We start from the raw sequence: 27,984 nt of genomic DNA, 5'->3' as shown, positions 1-27,984 counted from the left end.
TGTCATGGGGGTCGGCCAGGGGGGTCGCGGGTCGGCTGGAGGGGGCGGTCGGAGGTTCTTTGGGGGGGGGGGGGGGGGGGTTTGCGTCGAGGGCAGGAGGGCCTGGGATCCCTCCTGCCCGTAATGTAGTGCGGGGTGGGGTTAGGGGGTCGCCGTGGCCAGGAGGGTTTGGGCTCCCTCCTGGCCCAAAAAACTAGCGGGGGGGGGGGTCGCCAGGGCCAGGAGGACTTGGGCTCCCTCCTGGCCCGATATTGTCGGGGAGTTGGGGAATCGGCAGGGCAAGAGGGCTTGGGCTCCTTTTTGCTCCGATCGTGTCGGGGAGTCGGGGGGGGGGCAAGAGGGCTTGAGCTCCCTCTTGCCCCGATCGTGTCGGGGAGTCGGCGGTCCTTCGGGGTGGGGTGCGGGTGCGTGCGAGCGGTCCTGCGGGGGGTGAATCGGACGTCGGGGGGGGGGGGGGAAAAAATTTTTGTACAACGCGCTCACCCGTATACCGCGCAAGGGTATGCACGGTTTGTAAAAACACGTATAACGCGCATGTTATATGCGTGAAAATACGGTAACTTGCTTTCATTTAGTTGGTACCTTGTGCCCTTTACACCATAGCTCACCTGGCATGGGAGAAGGAGGGGGTTTTCTTATAAGATGAAAAACTTTTGTAATGCAATACCCCTTCAGAGTTTTAACTAGCATTGTTCTGTCAATTACTGGATTTGTTTCTGTTTTCTGCTTGTACATCTTTACTATGTTTTGAATTGATGTATATCTGGAACTAAATAATGATATAAAAAAAAACAACGAATGTTCATTCATAATCTAGCTAGCTAGATTGTGGCTTGAAGTATTCCTAAAAAGTAACAACCTCACCCCCCCCACCCAAAAACAAAACAACCCACCACATTTCCTTAGCAGATCTTTGAACATTCACTCCACATATCTTTAAATGCAGGTAATACTTCAAAATACATTTTTGAATTCTGGCATACTGCAGGATAGGACGGCCATTGATGGCTTTTAGAGAGAAAAGTTTAACTTTCTTGCAAGTCAAGTATGATTTTTAAAAGAATAGCTGTTAAAGCCATAGTGAACACAATATAGATTTACCTCCATTGGTCGAAATTCTACTCTCCAGCCAATATCAGAATTTGGAGGCGGTGGTTTAAATCTCATTGTCTGCCAGTTTGTAGACTGAATATTCTATAAAAATACAAATGTATATGAAGTAAAAAAGCTTTATATTTTGACTACCAAAACTAAATGTACTATCAATACTCAAGGTGTCCCTTTATTGAGCATTCAAAATAGATACCCAATTACATAGAAAAATGAAGGTAGATAACATATGGCCCCCTCTAGTCTGCCCAACCATACCATCCACTATTCCTTCCTCTCCCTTAGAGATCCAATAAATGTGTCCCAAGCTGTCTTGAATTCAGATACACTTCATCACCTGCATCAGAAGACTGTTCCAAGCAAATCTTACCAGACAACCCTTCAGCAATATCACTTACAAAAATATTCACATATAACTGTTCAAATTGAGCCTTTGATCCTATATTCGATAAATGATATTTTACTAAAAAGCCTGGGTCACAGTCAGTGCTATTTGTTACATTAGCGTATTTACTTTCCACAATAGGTTGCCATCAATACAGCTTCTACCATGTTTCCCCTAAAATGAGACCTCCTTGAAAATAAGCTCTAGCATGATTTTCGGGGTAGGTTCTAATATAAGCCCTACCCCAAAAATAAGCCCTAGTTGGATCAACCCACGAAGCCCCTCCCAAATGTTAACACTCCCTGATTCACCAGCACAGGAATTTCTCCTCACCCCCCCCCCCACACGTGCAGCACCTTTCTTCTCCTTTCACCCATCCCCTTGTGCAGCAGCTTTCCATCCTATGCAGCAGAACCTCACTTTTGTGGTTTTCCCCGCCGGGGCCTTCCCATTCCTTTGCCGCATCACTGATGCCATCAGTGATGTGGCTCACGGAAGGCCCCGGCAGGGAAGGCCGCAAAGCAGCTTGTTCAGTGCTGCCACTGCTGCTGTTTGGAACAGACCCCAAAATTAGTGAAGATCACCCAATGCAGAAGTCCTGGGATTTCTAGCCCCAAATGCTAGCTTTAGTTGGGCTGCAACACCTCTAACACTGAGTGAAACAGTTTTTTAAAAGTTGTCTAAATGGTGACAGACACACTCTGCACAGGCTTCCATTAGAGTAAACAGGTAAGTGGCTTATCCTTTGGAGCTGTTTGGTATTTTAGTTACCTCAGAAAAGCCCAATGTATTATCTATTCCACAAAGATCAAGACTTATTTCAGAATTGTTATGACATCTGAAATTCAGTTTAAGGATGATTTGTAATTTGTTAACCATTTAAAGCTCTATTTTATAGGGAAGATGTGGCATACAAGAACAATACTTAAATTAGATCTAATGCAACACAATGAAATTGCTTTCAGGGTTCTGCTGCACAGCAGGGGGGGGGGAGAGGGGAAGATGGGAGGGAGGGATAGAAAGATGCTACACAAATGAATGGGTGAGATATGGTCGTTGAACACACACACAAAAAAAGGCATCCCCGAAAATAAGCCCTAGTGTGTTATTTGGACCCAAAATTAATGACAGTGTCTTATTTACGGGGAAACACAGTAGCTAGAGCTCTGTAAAACAAAAACAACCCCTTCCCCCAACACACACAATGTGCTACAGAAGAGTATATCTTCCTTAAAGCTATATTTTCAAATGCTAATTCACTTATTTTATTTAAAGTTTATATACTGTTTTCTTAGCATCATTAACCAAACCAGGCAGCAGTTTTAATTCATCAAAAAATAAAACCACACCAAACCACCAAATTCCTTAAACTATAGGCCTGACCAAAAATGACTAGTAAAGTTTCTGGTCCTGCAACAGAGGAAATATAGTGCTCCTATTTACTAACGAAGAGGTACAATGAAATCCAGAAAAAGCAGTTCAGCTAAATAAGGTAAAGAACAGCAAGTATAAATGAGAAGTAAAGCCAACTGGTCTGAAGTCAGCATCACTGTCATGCTCTGTGTCCTTGGTATAAAAGAGTAGTACAAAGTTACAGAAATAAGATATTTTCCATACAGTGTAAAATGTAGAAAGTAGGCAAAGAAAAAAACCCTATAAACTTTTCAAAAATAGTTTGTGGCAGAATAAATCATTTATTAGTGCACTACCAGATGGCAGAAGATGCACTAAAAAGAAAAAAAAATTTAGATATGAAACTGTAGCAGAAATAAAATGGGAGGAAAGCAATTGAATATTAGGCTATTTGGAATACTAATGTGAATGGAAGCTCTTGATAGACTGCTTTTCCAAAGACATGTGAAAGCTTATATAATTTAAAAGATGACAGACAGATAAAGGCATTGGAATGGGAATGGCCTTACAGGCTTCAGAGGAATGGATTGCTTAATACAGTAGTTAATATAGACAAACATACTGCCTATGCAGTCTGCCCATCTGCTTTCACTTAAGAACATAAGAATTGCCATACTAGGACAGACTGAAGGTCCATCAACCAGTATCCTGTTTCCAAAAGCAGCCAATCCAGATCCCAAGTAGTAAAACAGATTTTATACTGCTTATCCTAGAAATAAGCAGTGGACTTCCCCAAGCCATCTCAATAATGGCCTATGTACTTCTCTTTTAGGAAATTATCCAAGCCTTTTTAAAACTCCACTAAGCTAACTGATTTCATCACATTCTCTGACAACAAATTCCAGAGTTTAATTACATAGTGTGAAGAAATATTTTCTCCAGTTTGTTTTAAATCTACTTCTTAGCTTTATCGCATTCCCCCTAGTCCTAGTATTTTTGGAAAACAAGTGAATCACTCCATTAAGTATTTTATAAACTTCTAACATATCACCCCTGAGCAGTCTCTTCTCCAAGCTGAATAAAGAGCCCTAGCTACTTTAGCCTCTCCTCATAGGGAAGTTGTCATTTTTGTTGGCCTTCTCGGTACCTTTTCTAATTCTGCTATATCTTTTTTTGAGATACATTAACTAGAACTGCACACAGTATCCAAGTTGCAGCCATAGCATTACAACATTTTCATCTTTGTTTTCCATTCCTTTCCTGATAATTTCTAACATTCTATTTGCTTTCTTAGCAGCCGCTGCGCATTGATCAGACACCTAGATTCTTTTTCTGGGCAGTGACTCCTAGCATAGAACCCAGCATTACATAGCTGTAATACGGGTTCCTCTTTCCCACATGCATTATCTTACACTTGCTCATGTTAAATGTCATCTGCCATTTTGATGCCCAGTCTTCCAGTCTCACAATGTCCTCTTGCAATCCTTCACAATCCTCTTGCATTTTAACAACTTTGAACAATTTTGTGCTATCAGCAAATTTATTATCTCATTATGTTTCTATGACTTTCCTACACAGGATTTAATTTTATTCCCCCTTACTTCTGTGAACAGAACAGTTATAAAAACAATTTATCTTTAATAGCCAAACACACACAACTGGATTAGGATAAAATTGTTGGATACCAATTTCAAAAAGCATTTAGCATATTTCAAATCACTCTTTGTTCTAGGAAATTTATTTCATAATGATTTTCTTGAGTAGGCCATACAGGTGTGAAATCCTTTTACAATGACTCCTCAGATCTGAAGATAGAACAAATTTGAAAGGCAATTCTCTCTAGACAAGGTTCCTGAGCTATCTAGAGCAGTGTGGCTTGTAGATCTATTGGGTATGCCATATTAAGATATGCCACCGAATTAACATGTACTGTTGAGGTCATCAGGTCCAAAATGTGGTGTTGCCGCTGACTTACTTCAACTACAAATATCAAAATCTGTAATCCTTTCTTGTAAAAGAAAGGCATTACTTATGACTAGCAACAGAGAGCACAGTTACTTACCGTAACAGGTGTTATCCAGGGACAGCAGGCAGCTATTCTAACATATGGGTGACGTCATCAGCGGAGCCCGGATGTGGAAGCTCGCAAGCATACTTGCTTGAAGAACCAGAAGAACCAGAGTCGACCGCACCACACATGCGCGAGTGCCTTCCCGCCCAGCGTAGGGCGTGTCTCCTCAGTTCAGATAGCTAGCAGAGAAGCCAACCAGGCGAGGTGAGTGGTTTGTGAGAATAGCTGCCTGCTGTCCCTGGATAACACCTGTTATGGTTAAGTAACTGTGCTTTATCCCAGGACAAGCAGGCAGGCTATTCTCACATATGGGTGACCTCCAAGCTAACCAGAATGGGAAGGTGGGAGTGTTGGCAATTTAAGAGAATAAATTTTGTAATACTGTCTGGCCAAACTGTCCATCCCGTCTGGAGAAAGAATCCAGACAATAGTGAGATGTGAAAGTATGAACCGAGGACCAAGTAGCAGTCTTGCAAATTTCCTCAATAGATGTAGATCTGAGGAAAGCTACTGAAGCTGCCATTGCTCTAAGTTTATGGGCTGTGATTCTACTGTGTAGTGGTAATCCAGCTTGGGCATAGCAGAATGAGATACAAGCAGCCATCAAGTTGGAGATGGTACGCTTAGAGCAGGGGTCTCAAAGTCCCTCCTTGAGGGCTGCAATCCAGTCGGGTTTTCAGGATTTCCCCAATGAATATGCATGAGATCTATATGCATGCACTGCTTTCAATGCATGTTCATTGGAGAAATCCTGAAAACCCGACTGGATTGCGGCCCTCAATGAGGGACTTTGAGATCCCTGGCTTAGAGATGGGATGTCCCAACTTATTTGGGTCAAAGGAGATAAAAAGTTGAGGAGCAGTTCTGTGTTGTTTGGTATGGTTAGAAGGCCAAAGCACGTTTACAGTCCAGAGTATGAAGAGCTATTTCTCCAGGATGAGAATGAGGCTTTGGAAAGAACACTGGAAGAACAATGGATTGGTTGAGATGAAATTCCGATACCACTTTAGGAAGGATTTAGGATGAGTGTGAAGGACCATTTTTTCATGAAACACCGTGAAAGGTGGTGGATCAGCAACTAAAGCTTGCAGCTCACTGACTCTTCGAGCAGAAGTGAGGGCAATGAGAAATACCACTTTTCAAGTGAGATACTTCACATGAGCCTTGTCAATTGGTTCAAATGGAGGCTTCATCAGTTGAGCAAGGACAACATTGAGGTCCCAAACCACAGGAGGCTGTTTGAGAGGAGGTTTTACATTGAAAAGTCCTTTCATGAATCTGGAAACCACCAGATGAGCAGTTTCCCTTCAATAGGCTGATGGAAAGCCGCAATTGCACTGAGATGGACTCAGATAGATGTAGACTTGAGGCCAGAAGTGGATAGGTGCAAAAGGTAATCCAAAACAGAAGATAAGGAGGAATGTTGAGGCTCCTTATCATGAGAAAAACACCATGTAGAAAATCTAGTCCATTTTTGGTGATAGCATTGTCTAGTGATAGGTTTCCTAGAAGCCTCTAAAACGTCTCATACAGATTTGAGAAAATCAGAAGGGCTCCCTGCTGCTGAGTTGAAGTAGAAGGGAGTACCAAGGTTGTCTTGGCCACCGAGGAGCAATCAGATTCATGGTGGCATGATCGTTCTTCAACTTGACCAGAGTCTTGAGAATGAGAGGGAATGGAGGAAATGCATAGAGGAAGAGATTCGTCCATTCCAGAAGAAAAGCGTCTGCCTCGAGGCAATGAGGAGAGTATATCCTGGAGCAGAACTGAGGCAGTTTGTAGTTGTGGGGAGCAGCAAAGAGGTCTATCTGAGGCGTTCCCCACTGTGAAAAGATGTGATGAAGAAGGGAGGAATGGAGTGTCCATTCGTGAGGTTGCAGAAGACGATACAACCTGGTCCCTGCAAAGAGTGTGTAAGCTAAGACTGAGGCAAAGGAAGCGGCTCGACCTTGCGGGAGTCTGCAGAATGCCCAGGCTGGATGAGAGGAAGAAGCTTCGGTCCTATATTAGTAAGGAACTGAATGAATTGCTTCTCCAACATGGTCTGGAAAGAAGCTGGCAAGGATGGATCCGCGTCTGAAAACGGACCACCTGCTTTGGCTGGAGGTTCCACCGAGGCAGTTGTAATGTGCTTCGACTTGGAAGTCTTAGGCACCTTAAGCACCGCCGCTGAAACTTTCTGCTGAGCTATCGGATCTGATACAGGGGAAGATACAGCAGATGTCGTCGAGGAGAGAGCCGCTGCAAACGAAGAAGGTCTGATGAGGCTCGAGGTGGAAGCAGTAGGAGTCTTGGTCAAAGGTGAGGCTGACGTCGCCTTTGAAGTCGAGGGATCGGAGGAGGAATCCATCCCAAAGAGCTTCTCCACCAAAAGACAACGACGTTTAAGGGCTCGAGGTTGAAGAGTAGCATAGCGCTCGCCGGTGTGGGTTCGTAAGGGAAATTACACGCTGGCACTGGCTACACTTCTTGAAGCCCGTTACAGACCGGGACAGAAGGAAAAATGGCCACCGCAAAATCGAAGCCTTTGGGCTGCAGCCAAGTGACCTGCCCCGGCAGTCGGATGCAAGATTGAAAATTAAAAAAAAAAAAAAACTAGAAATAAAAGAAATAAAGTAGGAACAGCGATTTGTGAAGAAAAAAATACAAACCGCGGTTCAGAGAAGGCACGAAGTAACGAAGTTAAACGCAGAGAGTCAAAGACGGACTTCTCGGCTCCGCGGAAAACTGAGAACTGAGGAGACGCGCCCTACACTGGCCGGGAAGGCACTCACGCATGCGTGGTGCGGTCGACTCGAAACTTCTGGTTTCTTCAAGCAAGTATGCTTGCGAGCTTCCTCATCCGGGCTCCGCTGATGATGTCACCTATATGTGAGAATAGCCTGCCTGCTTGTCCTAGGATATCTCCTATAATTCCATTTGAGATGATGGGCTCAAGTGGAACCTGGAGTAGTTACAAACTTTAGTAACCAATATATGGATGATTTTGCTCATTGATTTTATGTCATGTTCTCAAGATGGGTTCTTGACCAATCAATCAAAGAAATAGAAACACACTTACTCTAAGTATGTGAAGGTATGCTACACTCTCGGATGTTCTGTATACATACGTGGTGTCAATGATTAAAAAGCAGTATGCAATATTGCAAGTGATATAGCGAAGATACTTACTTGTAGCAGGTGTTCCGAGGACAGCAGGTATATTCTCACATATGGGTGATTGTATCCAGACACTACCAAGTGCATTATCACTATAAATCTTTTAAGCAGTGCCCATACTGTATGTGTGCTGGCACCTTCCTGCCTGATGTCGGCTTTCAGGACAAGCAGTTCAGTAACAAAGCTAAGAAGCCAACTAGGGGAGGTAGGTAGTTTGTGGGAATATATGCCTGCTGTCCTCAGACAGCATTTGCTAAAGTTAAGTATCTATACTTTCTCTGAAAACAAGTAGGCAAATTCAAATGTGGAACTCTAAAGATGTGAGGATCATTATCTAAAAGAGGTTAAACATTGAATACATATTAGCCTGGTACACTGAATATACAGTATTAGCTTGATGAAACCCACAAGGGTTGGAGAGAAAGCTGGCACTCTAAAAACATTTTGCAGAATTACTTGCCCAGTCTCTTCTGGAGTTACATGGCCCTGCAGTGTCAGCCCAGCTGAGTATAAGCAAAGGAGATACGGCCAAGTGGAGATGATTCTCTTGGCAATAGGAACTCTAAGTCTGTTAGGGTTGAAAGCCACAAAATTGCTGAGAGGATCTTCAATGAGGCTTAGTACATGCTTGAAAGTCCAAGGTGTGAAGAGCTGCTTCTTCAGAATAGGAAATAGGCAGAACTATGGATTGGTTGATATGAAATTCTGAGACAATTTTGAACAAGAATTTTGGATGAGTTTGGAGCACTACACTGTAGTGGTAGAATCTTGTATTGAGAGGATCGGACACAAGTGCTTGATACTCACTCACACAAAGTGCAGATGTTGAGAGCAAGAAAGAATGACTTTCCAAGTGAGATATTTGAGAGAGCAAGTTGTAAGTAGTTCAAAGGGAGACTTCATAAGAGTAAAAATAGAACCACATCAAGATACCAGCAACCGGTGAAGGCTTGATAGATGGTTTCATGCGGAATAGTCTTTTCCTTGTGACCCTGGGCAAAGTCACTTAATGCTCCAGTGCCCACTACTATGAATGTCAAAGCCATAAAAGTCCCTATTCCCTTTCCATAAATCGAGCTACCAAGGATGAACAGAAAGAAGTTTATTGCCCAAGGGAGAGTAGAACACACTAATGGTATGGAGACGTACTCGAACCAAATTGGTCTTTAGGTCAGAGTTAGAGAAGTGAAAGTAGTAAGGAGGAATAAAATTGTAAGCCCTGTGTACGAAAGTTATAGAAGCATAGTGAGATAATTCAATTTGCTGATGACACAAATTTGTTAAAACTCAAGAGGATTGTGAAGAATTGCAAGAGGACCTTGTGAGAATAGAAGACTAGGTATCAAAATGGCAGATGAGAGCAAGTGCAAGGTGATGCATGTGGGAAAGAGAAACCCAAATTATAGCTACGTGATGCTGGGTTCTATGTTAGGAGTAACTGCCCAGGAAAAGGATTCTAGGTGTCATTGGGGAGTGGACATATGACAGGTTCAAGAGAGTGTAGGCCACAATAGGCAGAAAAATCTGGCCTTTGTGTAGGGGTAACAGTGCCAAGTAGAAGGTTTTATGGATGCTTCAATAACAGCAGAAACCATAGCCAAGAGGCAAAAGGCATTTACTTGCTAATTAAAAGAAACCATGGTGTTAGTTCTAATCAAGGGTTGGTATGAATGGGAGATCCGTCATTCTGTGCTAGCAACGTTGGGAATGGTTGCAACTGGCACAGTTCCTGGATCGAAAGCTGTATGAGGAATGGGAATAAGGTTGATGTGGTCAATGAGGTACTACGAAGATCATGGTGTCTTAATCCTGGCAAAGTGAGTCCTCCTGATAAGAGGTATTGGAGAAAATGCATAGAAGAATCTGTTTCCCCAATGAATGAGGAAGGCATCTGACTCCAATTGTAGATATAATCTGAGTGGAGTTATTGAGCGGCAGATCTAGAAGAGGAGGAAGCAAGCCATGTGGAATCCTGAAGTGAAGTTGGGTCATGTGACCTAGAAGACATAACATCTGGCATGCGGAAGTTTGTTTGAGGGTAGAGACTGACTACACTCTGCTTAGGTAGAAATTTATGAATTCTAAAGTTTCAAATGGCTTTAGATATAACTTTTGGTGACTGATAGCAAATCCTAGCAGCTCGAGGTGGTGAACAGTTGAATTTACGGCAGTCTGAGCTGTCTGCAATGAGGCCTTGATTAACCAGTTGTCCAAATAGGGAAATATGTGAAATCTTCATGTGTGAAGAGCTGCCACCACTACTACAACTACGCGCTTTGTAAAGACAAGAGCAGCTGAGGCCAGACCAAATAGCAAGACCTTGTACTGGAAATGTCTAGATCCTATGAAGAAGTATAGGTATTCCTATGTCCATGTAGGATGGAAATGTTAGTGTATGTGACTAAGATCTAGAGCAGGGGTGGGCAACTCTGGTCCTCGAGGGCTGGAATCTAGTCGGGGTTTCAGGATTTCATTGGGGAAATCCTGAAAACCTGACTAGATTCCAGCCCTTGAGGACCAGAATTGCCCACCCCTGATCTAGAGAATAGTTAAGTTGCCTTTTTCAAGTAGGGGTAGGAGGGTTCCCAGAGAGATCATCCAAAATTTTCCCTTCATTAAGTATTTGTTTAGGCCTTAGAGGTCTAAAATGGATCAAAGGTCTCCAGTCTTTTTTGGTATCAGGAAATTCAAGTAGCACTCCCGGTCTCTCTTCTATAAAACAGGGGTCCCCAACACCTGGTCTGCGGCCCACTAGCAGGCAGCAGCCGTTTGACAGCCGGGCCGCAAGAGATCTTCCATTCCTCAGCCGACTGCCATTCTGAAAAACAGCAGCGGCAACATTGAACAGGCTGCTTTGCTGCCTTCCCCGCCAGGGCCTTTCCTCTGCCGCCGCGTCACTGATGACATCATTAGTGATGTGGCAGCAGAGAGAAGGCAGCGAAGCAGCCTGTTTTGTGCTGCTGCTGCTTTTAAGAATGGAGGTATAGTAACATAGAAACATAGAAAAAGACGGCAGATAAGGGCCGCGGCCCATCTAGTCTGCCCACCCCAATGACCCTTCCCTATTTAACTCTGTGCAGAGATCCCACGTGACGATCCCATTTCTTCTTAAAATCAGGCACGCTGCTTGCCTCGATCACCTGAAGTGGAAGTCTATTCCAGCGATCAACCACTCTTTCGGTGAAAAAGTATTTCCTGGTGTCGCCGTGTAACTTCCCCCCCCCTGATTTTCCATGAATGTCCTCTTGTCGCCGTCGGACCTTTGAAAAAAAAGAAATCCTCTTCTACCTCGATACGGCCCGTGAGGTACTTGAACGTCTCGATCATATCTCCCCTCTCTCTGCGTTCCTCCTCGTACGGGAGATCCCTGAGTCCCGAGACCATCCGGGTGGCCATTCGCTGGACTGACTCAAGCCTCAGCACATTCTTGCGGTAATGAGGCCTCCAGAATTGCACGCAATATTCCAGATGGGGCCTCACCATGGATCTATACAACGGCATAATGACTTCAGGCTTACGGCTGACGAAACTTCTACGTATACATCCTATGATCTGCCTAGCCTTAGATGAAGCCCGCTCCACTTGATTGGCAGCCTTCATGTCTTCACTGATGATCACCCCTAAGTCCCGTTCTGCAACAGTCCTTGCTAGGATCTCGCCATTTAGGGTGTAAGTCTCGCATGGATTTTGACTGCCGAGGTGCATGACTTTGCATTTCTTGGCATTGAAACTCAGTTGCCAGGTCCTTGACCATTGCTCCAATAGGAGTAGGTCGTGTTTCATATTGTTCATTGTGCTCTTGCTTGTTATATTACATAGTTTGGCGTCATCGGCGAATAACGTTATTTTACCGCGAAGCCCCTCAGCCAAGTCCCTTATAAAGATATTGAAAAGGATCGGGCCTAAGACCGAGCCCTGTGGCACTCCGCTGATCACTGCCGTCGTTACGGAGGGGGTGCCGTTCACCACCACCCTCTGAAGCCTACCACTAAGCCAGTCCCCAACCCATGCTGTCAATGTGTCTCCCAATCCTATAGAACTCATTTTGCACAACAACCTGCGGTGTGGGACACTATCAAATGCTTTGCTGAAGTCCAAGTATACAATGTCCAAGGACTCTCCAACATCGAGCTTCCCCGTTACCCAGTCAAAGAAGCTGATCAAGTTGGATTGGCAGGATTTCCCCTTGGTAAATCCATGTTGACGGGGATCTCGTAGATTCTCTTCATCCAGGATCTTATCTAATTGGTGTTTGATTAGGGTTTCCATTAGTTTGCTCACTATAGATGTGAGACTTACTGGTCTGTAGTTCTCAGCCTCTGTCCTGCAACCTTTTTTGTGGAGTGGAACGACGTTAGCCGTTTTCCAGTCCAACGGGACTCTACCTGTACTAAGGGAGAGATTGAAGAGTGCGGATAGTGGTTCCGCCAGGACGTCCCTTAACTCCCTGAGCACCCTGGGGTGTAGGTTGTCTGGCCCCATTGCTTTGTTAACCTTGAGTTTAGACAGCTCACAGTAGACACTGTTTGTTGTAAACTTGAAATTACTAAACGGGTCTCCTGAGTCATTCTTTTTCTGCAGCTGAGGGCCAGAACCCGGCGCCTCGTGGGTGAAGACTGAACAGAAGTATTCGTTTAACAATTCAGCTTTTTCTGAGTCTGCTTCTACATAGTTCCCGTCTGGTTTCCTAAGGCGTACTATCCCGCTTGTGCTGCGGTTTCTGTCCCTAATATACCTGAAGAAGGATTTATCGCCCTTCTTGATGTTCTTTGCTAAAGTTTCCTCCATTCGGAATTTGGCCTCTCTAACCGCTGTTTTGACAGCTCTTGCCCTAGCCAAATAGACTTCTCTAGAGTCCTGAGATCCTGTATGTTTGTAGGAGATGAACGCTTTTTTCTTCTCTTTTATGAGGTCCGAGATCTCCGCAGAGAACCATTGTGGCTTATTGTTCCTGCGCCGTTTACTCACTGATTTTATATAGCGATTGGTTGCCTCCTGAATGATAGCTTTCAGAGTCGACCACAATTCCTCTACGTTATCTGTTCCTGCTCGGTTTTGTAGTGCTTGATTGATGAAATCCCCCATACCCTCAAAGTTGGCGTTCTTGAAGTTAAGGACCCTGGTTAATGTGTTAGTTTTGGCGAAACCCTTCCTGAGTTTGAACCATATCATGTTGTGGTCGCTGGAGGCCAACTTGTCGCCCACTGAGACCTCAGTGACACTTTCGCCATTGGTAAGCAATAGGTCCAGTATTGCCTGTTCCCTTGTTGGCTCCAATACCAGTTGCCTCAGTTTAGCTCCCTTCATAGAGTTCAATAGTCTTCTGCTGCTGCTGGATGCAGAGGAAAGTGTGTTCCAATCCACATCAGGCATATTGAAGTCTCCTAACAACACTGTATCCCCACGTAAGGTGATATTCTCTATGTCACTGATTAATTCTATATCTATGTCATCCTGTTGCCTTGGGGGTCTGTATACTATGCCAAGATATAGGCATTTGTCATTCCCCCTGGCCAAATTTACCCAAAGGGATTCCCCTATGTACCTGATATCTGCGATTCTGGTGACTTTGATATCATCCTTAGTGTATATCGCTACACCTCCCCCCATTCTGCCCTCCCTGTCTTGGCGAAGAAGGTTGTATCCTGGTATCACCATGTCCCACCCGTGGGAGTCGGTAAGCCAGGTCTCGGTTATCGCCACCACATCCAGGTCAGCGTTTCTCATTTCAGTCTCAAGTTCCAGGATCTTGTTGCCCAAACTATGGGCGTTGACATACATAGCCCTCCATGTAGTATGTTTGCTAAGCCTCCCTGGGGCTGTTGCTGCTTGAGCTGCGTGGACCTTTTCAGTACTACTTGTAGTTTGTGTACCTTCCCTAGACTCAGTATTGCAATGTATACCTATCCTAGGTTTGAAAGTGTTTGTACCCTGTGGTGGAATACCTGTTTGAGCTACCTTAACTCTTTCAGTACAGCTTGCAATGTGTGTACCCTCCCTAGACCCAGAATTACAATGTAAACCTACCTTAGACTTAGAAATGTGTGTACTCGCCCCATACTTAGAAATGTGTTTACTCATCCTAGTCCCAGAATTGTGGTGTTTACTTACCCCAGTCCCAACAAAGTATTGATGGCATAGCTCAACAGATAGGTTGTGTTGGGGCCTCGCAGTCAGAGGGTAATCAGGGTTCTGCTGCACGTGGGGGATGGGAGGGAGAGATGGAAAGGTGTGCAGAGGGATGGGTTGGCGGGGTCATCGGGGGTCTGCTACATATGGGGGATGGGAGGGAGAGATGGAAAGGTGTTGCGCAGGGAGATGGGTTGGCTGGGTCATCGGAGGTTCTGCTGCAAACGTGCCACTGTTATCCATCGTCCCCAGATGGGATCATTTGGTTGCAGGAAAACAAGCTTAGGGCTCTCACTGATTCTGCATTATGGTAAGTTGTATATCTATTATGATATTATAACTCAATAATGATAGAGATAATGTATATTGTATATAAAGCTGCCCTACGAACTCACCCCGAATCCCCCCCACCAGTCCCTAAAAAAATTTGCTTCTATAAAATCGGTTCTTGGTCTCAAAAGGTTGGGGACCACCGATGTAGAGGAACAGGCTCTAAGCATTCTGCTGGAGAAGGGCTGAGATCTAGATGGAAGATCTTCTGAAGGGAGTTGAAAACAGATTCTTGTGGTGGGTGGTTTGGAGGTTTGTGAACCCAACATAGGGCATTGTATCCACTGGTCTGTTATGACAAAAGTACAGCATTGGTGGGGGGGGGGAAATGGGGGGAGGGAGGAGTATTCTGCCTCCAATGAGAAGATTGAGAGGCAGAGTCAGGGGAATGGTGGTAATGCTCTCTAGAAGAGAGTCAAAAAGAAGACTGCTGCTTGGACAGACAGCTTGCAACTTCTGAAGCTTTTTTTGCTTTGCATAAGAGCATTGAGGTCTAGATGTTTAATATTATAATGTTATGAACATCTGGATGGGGCAGAATACCATCTATAAGATGAAGATGTAGAGGCTTGAGGTTTAGACAAAGTTGTTTGTGTTCTTTAATTCAAATCAGCCACCTCCTCAATTTTTTCTCCAAACAGATCACCCTTGTGAGGAACATCAGCAAGGCAGTCCTACACCGAGGTTTCAAGATAAGAAACTGAGCCAAGAGAAAGAACATGTTCCTACTGCCACTGCAGATATACAGGAACAAACATTGCATGCTTCAAATATACCTCTAGCTAGAAACTTCCTTGTAGTGAACAAATTCTTAGATAATTGTTGAAATTCCTTGAGCTTTTAATTCCTCCAAAGCAATAGGGAGGAGAGTTGGGTATCTGCAGTGGGAGTAGAAGGGTGGGATAGACCTAGGCATATGTATGCCAAGGAGGTAGGAGGGAAAGAGAAAAAGCTGTGTATGTATGCTGCAGGAGTTGGAAGGAAAGGAAGAAAGCTGGGCATCTAATTTTGAAATTGTGGTGGTGGTGGCAGCGGCGAGGGGAGGGGTGTGTGCAGCAGGAAAATATAGAGCCAATCGTCTGTTACATGAGCTGGGGAGGTATGTTCAGATAGGGGATAGAGAAAGATTGAGAGATGAATGAAGGGATTCAGTAATTGGGCCAGCCACAGGGAGACAGCTACAGAGATCACCAAGAAAATGTTATTGGGTGATTTGGAAGTAAGTAGTGACAGAGAAAGCTGTGTGCGCTGGATGTGGTGGTTTTGAAAGAGCACTCTGGGAGAGTGTTGGGGGAAGCACCAGAGCAGGGAGAGAATTGAGGGGTGAGGGATAGGGATTGTCCAACTTGGATAAACAGCTCACATGGAGCAGAAGCAGCTCATAAGGAGCATTATTGTTGAAGAGGAAATTCTCCAGCAGTCCTGTTGGTAGGATCAATTAAAATGTTAAAAACCAGATTTTTTTTTTGATGATGGAAAAACTTGAGATGCTACTCTGGATTTGGGGGAAGGGATTGCAAGACTCCTTCTGGAGGGGGAGTGGAAGGCAAAATATAATGAAGATACTGCTGGAGGCAGAGATGTGACACCAAGGCTGCTGGGATGGGTGTTAGACTATGACTGCTGGGAGCAGGTGGATGAGCATTGGGGGCAGGTGAGGGAAGGGATACTGATAGGATGTCCGGGGCGGTACTTGGAGAGACCTCCCAGGAAAGAGACTTGGGAGTTCTGATTGACAAGTCGATGAAGCCGTCCGCACAATGTGCTGTGATAGCGAAAAGGGCAAACAGAATGCTAGGAATGATAAAGAAGGGGATCATGAACAGATCAGAGAAGGTTATCATGCCACTATACCGGGCCATAGTGCGCCCTCACATGGAGAACTGCGTCCAGCACTGATTGCCGTACATGAAGAAGGACACGGTACTACTTGAAAGGGTCCAGAGAAGAGCGACTAAGATGATTAAGGGGCTGGAGCGAAAGATTAGAGAAACTGGGTCTCTTCTCCCTCGAGCAGAGGAGACAGAGGGGACATGATAGAAACATTCAAGGTACTAAAGGGGATAGACTTAGTAGATAATGACCCTCTCCAAAGTAGGGAGAACGAGAGGGCACTTTCTAAAGTTGAAAGGGGATAGATTCTGTACGAACATTAGAAAGTTCTTCTTCACCCAGAGAGTGGTAGAAAACTGGAACGCTCTTCCAGAGTCTGTCATAGGGGAAAACACCCTCCAGGGATTCAAGACAAAGTTAGACAACTTCCTGCAGAACCGGAACGTACGCAGTTAGGGCTAGTCTCAGTTAGGGCGCTGGTCTTTGACCAGAGGGCTGTCGCGTGAGCAGACTGCTGGGCACGATGGACCACTGGTCTGACCCAGCAGCGGCAATTCTTATGTTCTTAGGAGATGTTAAAACATGCAGCTGCTGAGGAAAGGCAGGCAATAGAGAAAGACTAAGGCTGCATCTTCTAGGGATAGATATGTAGGGGGTGCACTCACCGTAGCTATAGTTTTAGTCTATCTCCTGTTGCCTCAGCAACCACAGCCACCTTTCTCCATTGCCAGATAGGCTGTGGTAGATGGGTAATGGTGAAGAGCAGCAGTGTCTTAGCCATTCCTTCCCCATTTCTGTATTAGATAGCTTACTATACATTATAATGAGCATGTTATGAATGTGTGAATCTGTGGGACCATTGGATGATCAAGGAGCAAAAGGGGCGCTCATGGAAGATAAGGCCATAGCGAAGAGAGACTGAGTGAATTCTTTGCTGCGGTCTTTACAGAAGATGCAAGAGATCTACCTGAACTGGAAATGGTTTTCAAGGGCAATGATGTGGAGGAACTGAAAGAAATCTTGGTGAATCTGGAAAAAGTCTGGTTAAAATCAGGAAAATTAGAAGATGGGGTTAGATGGCGATTAGAATTAAAAAAAAATTATAAAAATTTGATTAAAGAAAAACAAACCAAGCATTATGCTCCAAAAATTGGTATGACAAATACAAATAGTAAGGAACTATTCAAACTGGTCAATGGACACCTGGAATGCGCTACCGGAGGAAGTGATCAGGCAGAGTACGTACGGTACAAGGATTCAAACAGGGATTAGACGGATTCCTGAGGGATAAAGGGATCGTGGGATACTGAGAGAGGTGCTGGGATGTAACACAGGTATAGAAAGCTAACCAGGTACTATAGAAACCCAACCAGGTCGTGCATGTGCAAGACCGGAGGGTTAGGACTTCGATAGGAAGATAGGACTCAATGGGAAACCAAGGTGGCAAGGGGGCCCCTTCTGGTGATTCAGACAGGTCGTGACCTGTTTGGGCCGCCGCGGGAGCGGACTGCTGGGCAGGATGGACCTATGGTCTGACCCGGCGGAGGCACTGCTTATGTTCTTATTTGTTTAATATAGAATCTAAAATTAGGGCCAAATTAGAGAGTCCGCCCTTCGTCGGAGGCACTTGCTGAGTATTTTAAAACTAAACTTAGCAAATTGAGAACACTTGACTCTTTACCAAATAAAGATTTTGATGCAACTATTAATCAATTATATGACAAGGTAAGGACTGATATGATTTGGGATCAATTTAATGCCCCAGATTGGACAATATTTTGTAAGCTATTTACTTAATATGCCAAATCTAATTGTCATCTTGATAACTGTCCATCCAATTTAATGAGAAATGCTTTGTTCACTTTGAAATCTAAACTTTTCAAATGGATTGCTTCCTCAAGTTTCAAGTTTAATAATTGTTTTGATTACCGGTAATCGCTTAATCATATTTCTAAGCGATGAACAAATTAAAATTACAATTTATGGGAAACAATACATTACAGAACAATACATAATGACATTTGAAATTAAAAATTTAACTTTACAAACTTATATACACAAGGAAGGGGGGGAGATGAAATTCAAAATCAATATAGAAAAGTAGAACAAAAAGGGAAAAATACAAAATGAGCAACAGAAAGACAATATAATATAATACAATAAAAATAATCTGAGCTGCGGAGAGTTTCGTTAATTACCAAAAGCATCTTTAAAGCAGGATTATTTACGAAGGAAATAGGCCAGATCTTGGTTACCCCTATTGTAAAGAATCCTAAAGAGCCTATTACTTGTAATTTTAACTTTAGACCTATTGCCACTATTGTATTCCACTATTTGCTAAGTTGATGGAAGGACTAGTAAATGCTGAACTAGTTAACTATTTAGATAAATTTGAAATTCTCCATAGTTTTCAATCTGGATTCCGCTCAGGATTTAGCACAGAAACCATATTAGCTACATTGATTAGGTTAGGGACTAGTGCATTGATTCTCCAGTAGGATTTAAGCAGTGCTTTTGATTTGGTAGACCATGAGATACTATTAAATTGCATGGATTCAATTGGAATATTGGGAAATGTATGGAATTGGTTCCAAGGTTTCTTGAAAAACAGGTCATACCAAGTATTTAATGCTGGTGAATATTCTTCTTTGTGGACAAACTCGTGTGGTGTCCTACAAGGTTCACCACTTTTATCTACATATTTAGTATTTATCTAGCATCATTGGGAAATTTATTAAACAGTTTACAGGTTAAATTCTATATCTATGCTGATGATATAACAATACTTATTCCTCCAACATCTTTTACGACTGAAGTAAAAATATCAGATATTGTTTTTATCCAGGCACAAATAGAACAATGGACTACTAAATTCAAACTGAAGTTCAATCCAGAAAAAACAGTTTTTCCTTGCTAGTCCCAATGATAAAAATCACAGAAAATAGACTTCATTTAAATGGTCAAAATTATTCTATAGATAGAAACATAGAAGATGACGGTAGAAAAGGGCCATAGCCCAACAAGTCTGCCCACTCTATTGACCCACCCCCCTTGATTTTACCTCCTTAGAGAACCCACGTGTGTATCCCATTTCTTTTTAAAATCCGGCACACTGCTGCTACGATAAAAATCCTAACTCTATTAGTACTACTCAATTTGTAACTTTTAATCATTATAAACCGCATAGAACTTCACTGTCCTGCTGTATGTAAACTGTTATTATTAGTTATCATTTAATGTCCATTCTGACCTACTGGTTAAAAAATGTTTTTCAATTCTATGAAAGCTTTGTACCATCAAAAAACATTTTGACTCAACGTCTTTTAGGATATTGGTTGAGTCATCAATCCTATCTACATTGGACTACTGTAATATTGTTTACCTAGGTTCTTATAAAAAAAACAAACCCCAACAAAAAACCAACAACAAACCTTAGTAGGCTAAGAATAGTACAGAATACAGCAGTTCGCCTGATCTTTGGCCTTAAAAAATATGATCACGTAAGCCCTTACTACTTAAAGCTCCACTGGTTACCATTTGAGGCCAGAATTCTGTTCAAATTTGGTTGTATCTGGTTTTTTTTTTAAGTCTTATTTGGACTATCTCCAACCTACCTCTCTACCCACTTTGAATTCTATAATTCAAACAAGAATACATGAAGATCCTGCTGGTTTATGTTCCCTTCATCAAAAGCATGTCGTAATAAGATATTTTTATGGAAAACCTTGGCATTTCAGGCTAGTGCAATGAATTCATATTGGAATGCCCTTTTTCCCCAAACCCAATCTTACTATTTATTTTGAAAAATTCAAAAAACTTATGTTTGAAAAATATCTGACCTAACTGCATTTTTCTATTTTTTAAAGAAATATTTGATACTTATGATTCCTATTTATCGTATGTTCAGTCTTTTGTCACTTTGATTCAATTGTAATCTATATTCTTCTGAGAAACATTTGATATTTATAAGTTGCTGTATGTTCAGCTTTTTCTCTTATTGTAAATCACCTTGAACTGAAGGTTTGGCGGTATATAAGAATAAAAATTATTATTATGTACTAAGCCAAATTGACAAGTTAAAAAGTGAAAAATCGCCTGGACTGGATGGTATACATCCCAGGGTACTAAAAGAACTCAAACATGAAATTGCTGACCTGTTAGTGATCTATAACCTGTCACTAAAATCATCTGTAGTACCTGAAAATTGGAGGGAGGCCAATGTTACACCGCTTTTTAAAAAGGGCTCCAGGGGAGATTTGGGATATTACAGACCGGTAAGCCTGACTTCAATGCTGGGAAAAAAAGATGGAAACAATTATAAAAAATAAAATTGTGGAACACGTAGGCAAACATGATTTAATGAGACTGAGTCAGCATGGGTTCAGCCGAGGGAGATCTTGCCTCACAAATTTGCTTGACTTCTTTGAAGGTGTGAACATGTGGATAAAGGTGAGCCGGTTGATGTAGTGCAGTGGTCTCAAACTCGCGGCCCGCCAGGTTATATTTTGAGGCCCTCGCTATGTTTATCATAATAAAAAAAGTAAAATAAAACAGTTTTTTGATCATATGTCTCTTTAGCTATAAATAACAATATTATTATTAAGACTTAGCCAAAAGGAAAGATTTATAAACTAGAAAGAGTTTAACCTCATGCAAGATTGTCATTTCTTTAATAAGACATTAACTAATTTTCTAAGGCCCTCCAAGTACCTACAAAACCAAAATGTGGCCCTGCAAAGGGTTTGAGTTTGAGACCACTGATGTAGTGTATCTAGATTTTCAGAAAGCTTTTGATAAAGTTCCTCATGAGAGGCTCCTGAGAAAATTAAAGTGTCATGGGATAGGTGGCAAAGTTCAGTTGTGAATTAGGAATTGGTTATCGGATAGAAGACAGAGGGTAGAGTTAAATGGTCATTTTTCTAAATGGAGGAAAGTAAACAGTAGAGTGCCGCAGGAATCTGTACTGGGACTGATGCTTTTTAACTTATTTATAAATGATCTGGAAATTGGAACAATGAGTGAGGTGATTAAATTTGCAGTTGACACTAAACTGTTCAAAGTTGTTAAAACACATGCGGATTGTGAAAAATTGCAGGCGGACCTTAGGAAATTGGAAGACTGGGCATCCAAGTAGCATTTGAAATTTAATGTGGACAAATGCAAAGTAATGCACATTGAGAAGAATAACCTGAATCAGTTACCAGATACTAGGGTCCACTTTGGGGGTTAGCGCCCAAGAAAAGGATCTGGGTAGCATCATAGACAATATGATGAAACCTTCTGCCCAATGTGTGTCAGTGGCCAAAACAGCAAACAAGATGCTAGGAATTATTAAAAAAGGGATGGTTAACAAGATTAAGAATGATATAATGCCCTTGTATCGCGCCATGGTGCGACCTCATCTAGAATATTGAGCTCAATTCTGGTCTCCTTATCTCAAGAAAGATATAGTGGCACTAGATTAGGTTCAAAGAAGAGCGACCAAGATAATAGAGGATGGAACTCCTCTCGTATGAGGAAAGACTAAAAAAGTTAAGGCTCTTCAGCTTGGAAAAGATGGCTGAAGGGAGATACGACTCAAGTTTACAAAATCCTGAGTGGAGTAAAACAGGCACAAGTGGATCGATTTTTCACTCTGTCAAAAATTACAAAGACTAGGGGACACTTGAAGTTACAGGGAAATTCTTTTAAAACTAATAGGAGGAAATTTTTTTTCACTCAGAATTAGTTAATCTTTAGAATGCATTGCCAGAGGTTGTGATAAAAGCAGATAACATAGCTGGTTTTAAGAAAGGTTTGGAAAAGTTCCTGGAGGAAAAGTCCATAGGGTCATTGAGAAAGATATGGGGAAAGCCAATGCTTGCCTTGGATCGGTAGCATGGAATGTTGCTACTCCTTGGGTTTTGGTCATGTACTAGTGACCTGGATTGGCCACCGTGATAATGGGCTACTGGGCTTGATGGACATTTGGTCTGACCCAGTAAGGCTATTATGTTCTTATGATTTTTTGCACAACAGTGCCTAGAGACCTACAATTTACTCATTTCCTATATATAAAAAAATTTTCTAACAGGCTTCTGCCAAATTACCCGTAATGCTCAGAAATAAACTGTAATGGCTACAGTTGTACTATTAAGAAGCATAAAAACAAGTTACCTCAAAATGGTCAGATTCTTTGTCATCATCTAGGTGAATTTTTTCTTCAAATAAGGTCAGTGGATCTCGAATAAACAGATGTGCAATGTGCTGTGCTAAAAGGTGGTCAATGCCTATGACAAAGAAATTACTGCAAGATTAAAAGTACACAGTACAGAAGCTATATTAGGAAGATTTTTCTCAAGTAGCAAAAGGAGTAACAAGTTAGTTGTACATTGATCTTCTACCAAGGGTTATCCCCAGCCACATGCTGGAAATACTCCAGAAGACATTTCTCAGGATTTTTCAAAAAGAAAAGCCTAATGAAAAACCCCCAAACATTTACTATATATTGTATATCAAAAACTTAAAATGGAATGCTACAAACTGAGTAAGAGTCAAAAGCAATATTAAGTGGTGATCAAATAGGGCAAAATCTCTAGAACAGTCCCATTACCTTCCTAGGCATAAGTGAACATGTTTCTATCACTGTTATAATTAGGGCTAAAGATCTGTTATATAATGAATTGCTTTGACAAATCAAAGGTGCCCAACAGCATAGGCATGAGCAATACTTATCACTGTAGTTGTATAAGACTCTTACATCAAGCAGCTGAATATTTCTCCAGCACTGCAACGGCTTAAGTTATATTAAAAGTTAAATATGATTGTATATTGCTTCAACAAAAACTATATAGCTCTAAATCCCTGATTAGCAGAGAAAATACAATAAAATATTTTGTCATGAAAGAAAATTAATACTGCAGTACTCAAATTGGAGTGATAAAGGAATCTTGCTTACATCTGAAAAGCACAGGGGCTGATATTCAGATGGCATCGGGCAGCATGCTGTCTACCCGACGCAGTTACTCAACTTGAGTATTCAATGCCAAGCTGTTTCCTACAGCTGGCACTGAATATCTGGTTTTTTTAGCTGCAGAAACTTAACTGGTTATGCCGATATCCAGCATTAACTGGATATGTGCTTAGCGGCTAAAGATAGGTCCCAAAAATAGCAGATCTATTTTGGCTGCTAAATATAGCTAGGTTATACATGGAATATCTGCACCTAGTCAGCTATGTTGTGCGATATAGATTAGCAGTTAACTGTTAATTGCTAATATTCTGCTGGAGATAGCTAGCTATCTCCTATGAATATCTGAAGTTAGGCACCAATGGAAGATTAGGTTCTTACCGTTGGTAATCTTCTCTCTGTTAATCCCCTTAGATTCTGTACGAATAGTGTTCAATCCCAACCCACAAACCGGGTCTTGCAGAAGTAACATTCACAGCTTTCAGCACCTCCCACATTACAGTGTATTATAGTGCCCTCTTCAGTTGTGTCCCAAAGAAATCAATCATCACTGGAACAAAACACAGAAAGAGTATGGGGAACTTCCCCACCAACATTATACAGTTCTGTTCTGCAATTCATAAGAGAATAAAGAATTAGTAATAAACATGAAAACATTCAAGGAACATAGCAGCAGTAAGAACCAACCTGCTGTGTGTAACAAGCATTAACATAAGGAGCCAGAGGCTGAATAATGCACTTACATATTCAAGACCATTTTATACATGGCCATCTGGCTAGCTAAGAACTTTAAGCCTGAAATGAGAAACATCTGAGGCAGAAATGGCAGGTGGTACAGAACAAAGAGGACAGACCGTACAGAATCCATACTGGACTGAAAGAAAAATTATCAAAGGTAAGAACCTAATCTTCCATTCTGTTACTTCCACTCTGGATTCTCTATGAATGCTGACGTACCAAAGCAATGGCATCATCTAGAGTGGGACAGCAGAGCCTGTCCACAAAACTGAGACCCAAAAGCGGAATCCTCTCGCGCCACCACATCCACTTTGTAAAACTGGGTATAAGGTATGAAGAGAAGATCAAGTTGCTGCCTTACAAATTTGCATTGGAGGGACTGCCCGAGACTCAACTCAAGAAGCCACAATATTCCTGGTTGAGTGTGCCTTGAGAGAGACCACGGCTGCTTTTCACAGGCAATATATGATGATGAAATGGCCATGCAAGTCCATCTGACAATAGAGGCCTTGAATGCTGGCTTACCACACCTGGACGCCATATCTTCGCCAACTTCACTGTTTGCCAGTTGTATTTAGAATCCAATACAAAGCAATTATGGTCTGTCAACAATTTATATATACAGTGGAACCTCGGTTTGCAAGTGTTTTGCAAGACGAGCAAAACACTCCCGCAAACCTTAACTCGCAAGACGAGCACCGTCCTGCTAAATGAGCACCCCCCCCCGCTCGAACCAGCATCACATCCTCCGCCCGCAAATGCCCCCCCCTTGCGAGAAATCCATCGCACCGCTGTGCTGGAAGCGGCATCTGCCCACCCGTCCACCCAAACAAGCTCCTTACCCCATCTGCTGCGTGCTGGTGCCATTTAAGGAAAGATCCTGCCTCTTGCCTGAGCTGGGCCTTGAGCATCTATGCATGCTCAAGGCCTTCTGGCTCTCATTCTCGGAGAAGGGGGGCATTCGCAGGCAGGGGGTGCGATGGCAGTTTGAGCGGGGGGGGGGGGGGGGGGAGATGATGGAGCAGCGCCAGTAGCCTGGGGGGGAGGAGGAGGTGAAACGAATCAAAGCGAGTTTCCTTTACTTCCTATGGGGAAACTCGCTTTGATATACGAGCAATTTGGTTTATGAGCATGATTCTGGAATGAATTATGCTCGTAAACCAAGATTCCACTGTATATATCATTACATTACATTAATGATTTCTATTCTGCCATTACCTTGCGGTTCAAGGCGGATTACATAAGAGTTGGCAGGAGGTTACAAAATAATTAGGTGGATTACATAAGAATTGTTGAGAACTTAAGGTGATACATGTTTGGTAATAAGAAACATTTTTGATTTGATAGGGGTAGAAGTTTGGTAGGTGGAGTTTGGGAAAGAACTGGTCATGTTAAATAGGTTTTATGTATTTTTTGAAGATTAGGGTTTTAGCTTCTTTTTTGAAGGTTTTGTAGTCTGTGATCGAAGACAGTAGATTGGTGATTTGTCTGTCTAGTTTTGCTGCTTTGGTGGTCATTGGGTTGTCATATAGTTTTCTTCGTTTGACGTTTTTGGTTGACGGGTGTTTGAATAGGGAGTGGGTTCTCCTGTGTCTGGTTGAGTTGGATTGAGTTAGTCGGTTGTTCCAGTAGGTTGAGCTTTCTCTATTAATAGCTTTGAATAGTAGGCAGTAGAATTTGAAGTGTACTCTTGCTTGTAATAATAATAATAATAGTAATAACTATTTTTGAATATCGCAATACCATAACAGTTCAGAGTGGTTAACAGAGTAAGAGACTGTACATAGACAGCGTGTTACAAACAAGACAATCAACTTAACTTAGCAAGTCAGGAGTAGTCAGGATATCCGAAGGCATATCAGAGATACAAGGCAGGGTTACAAGGCAGGGAGGGAGTCAGAGAAATTTATCAAAGAGATAGGTTTTGATTGATTTCCTGAAAGTTTGGTAGGAGGTGAGTTAGAAATGAGTGGTTAGACATTTATTCCATTTGCCTGCTTGGAATTCCAGAGATCTATCAAGGAATCTCTTGTAGACACAGCCCTTTAGGGAAGGGAAGGCAAAAAGGTGGGCATTACGTGTGCAGGTGGGGCCTGAACGTTCAAAGTGATCCAACAGGTAGATTGGAGACGAGCCTGTTAAGGTTTTGAAGCAGAGGCAAGCAAATTTGAAGATGATCCTTGCCTCCATCGGTAGCCAGTGTAGTTTTTTGTAATAAGGGCTTACATGATCTGATTTTTTGAGATCGTAAATGAGGCGAACGGCAGCATTCTGAATGATTCTTAGGCGTCTGATGTTTTTTTTTAAAGGATCCCAGGTATATAATATTGCAGTAATCTAGGATGCTTAAGATTAGTGATTGGACCAGCAGTCTAAAGGAGAAGAAGTCGAAATAGTGTTTGATGGTGCGAAGTTTCCAGAGGGTGCCAAAACATTTTTTAATCTGAGCATTAGTATGGACTTCGAAAGTCAGGCATCGGTCCAGGATGACTCCAAGGATTTTGATAGTGGAGTTAATTGGGTAGTCTAACCCGTTTAATTTCAAGGAGGTATTTGCTAACTTGTTGGTGGGACTAGCCAGGAAAATTTTGTTTCTTTCTGGGTTCAGTTTTAATTTGAATAATGTGGGGTCCATTGTTCTATCTTGGTGAGGACGGAAGAGGTGAATTGTTCAGTCTCTTGTGTAAGAGAGGTTATGGGAATGATAATAGTGAAGTCATCTGCGTATATATATGATTTCAGTTTTAGGTCAGATAACATATGACCCAATGAAGCCATGTAGACGTTGAATAGAGAGGGGGATAGAGGGGAGCCCTGAGGAACTCCGCAGGGATTGCGCCAGGATTGGGAGAAGGTTCCATTACAGTGAACCTGGTAAGTGCGTTTTTTTAAGAAGCCTGTGAACCAGCTTAGTACCTGTCCGGTGATGCCAATGGAGTCAAGGCATCCGAGTAAAATGTCATGGTCAACCAGGTCAAAGGCACTGCTGAGGTCGAACTGGAGTATCAGGGCACTTTTTCCCAGTGAAAATAAGTGGAAGAGGTAATTAGTCAGAGATGCTAAGATAGTTTCTGTGCTATGATTTGTGCAGAAGCCAGATTGGGAATTGTAAAGAATGTTGAACTTCTCTAGGTAATTCATGAGGTCATGATTAACTAAATCTTCCATAATTTTTTGGAAGAATGGTATATTGGCAATGGGTCTGTAGTTGATAGCCGAAGAGGTTGGTTCCTTGGGGTTTTTAATAATAGGAGATACAAGGATATGGCCGAGTTCTGTCGGAAAGAGGCCGGTGGACAAGCATAGGGAAACCCAGTTGAAGAGTTCAGCTTTAAATGGGGGGGAGGGCGATTTCATGATAGAGGGAGGACAGCTGTCTAGTGGGCAGTTGGATTTTGCATATTTAGCGTAGAGCTTGAGGAATAGGATCCAGTTTGAGCTTTCGAAGCGATTCCAGGTCATGTCTGCTATTGAACTTTCTTTTCCTACGGCAGGTTGGTTGATTGTTGGTTCTGTGCTGGAAACTACAAGAGATGATGTGAGATTGTGAATTTTACTGGCAAAATAGTCGGCTAGGATTGTGGCGGAGGGTAGAAGGTCAGAGTTGGAGCATTTGAGTAAATCAATATTGAACAGAGAGTTAACTATTCTGAAACGTTCTTTACTATTCAGCGAGGGAGAATTGATTATTTGGGAATAATGTTTACATTGCTTTTCTTTAATTATTCTTTGACTTTTAGTCACCAGTTGAGTCTGTCATTGTCTTGTCTCCGATTTACGTCATGTTCTTTCCAATTTACGTACTTCTTGTTTTAAAAGGTCAGCATCAAACCAGTTGTCTGAGGGACGAAGTGTTTTATTGCGAAGTTTCAGTGCTGCGATTTTGTTTAGAACCTGATCGCTGAAATTATTCCAAACAAGGACAAA

At 42.4% G+C, this 27,984-nt stretch overlaps 1 protein-coding gene across 4 annotated transcripts in view; it reads right to left on the bottom strand.

The window, feature by feature from the left end:
* The window catches only part of GCLC (glutamate-cysteine ligase catalytic subunit), a 251,587-nt gene that overhangs the window by 37,297 nt on the left and 186,306 nt on the right, over positions 1–27,984 (bottom strand). For all 4 annotated transcript variants that reach the window (XM_033936648.1, XM_033936647.1, XM_033936646.1 and 1 more), the window contains 2 exons: positions 22,527–22,639; positions 1,102–1,194 (listed from right to left, as the gene is read on the bottom strand). In XM_033936648.1, coding sequence (XP_033792539.1) covers positions 1,102–1,194; positions 22,527–22,639 — 206 coding nt within the window. The remainder of the gene's footprint in view (positions 1–1,101; positions 1,195–22,526; positions 22,640–27,984) is intronic.

Source organism: Geotrypetes seraphini, chromosome 3 (assembly GCF_902459505.1).
Source record: "Geotrypetes seraphini chromosome 3, aGeoSer1.1, whole genome shotgun sequence".
Taxonomy (NCBI): domain Eukaryota; kingdom Metazoa; phylum Chordata; class Amphibia; order Gymnophiona; family Dermophiidae; genus Geotrypetes; species Geotrypetes seraphini.
This window is presented reverse-complemented; position numbering and strand designations above follow the sequence as displayed.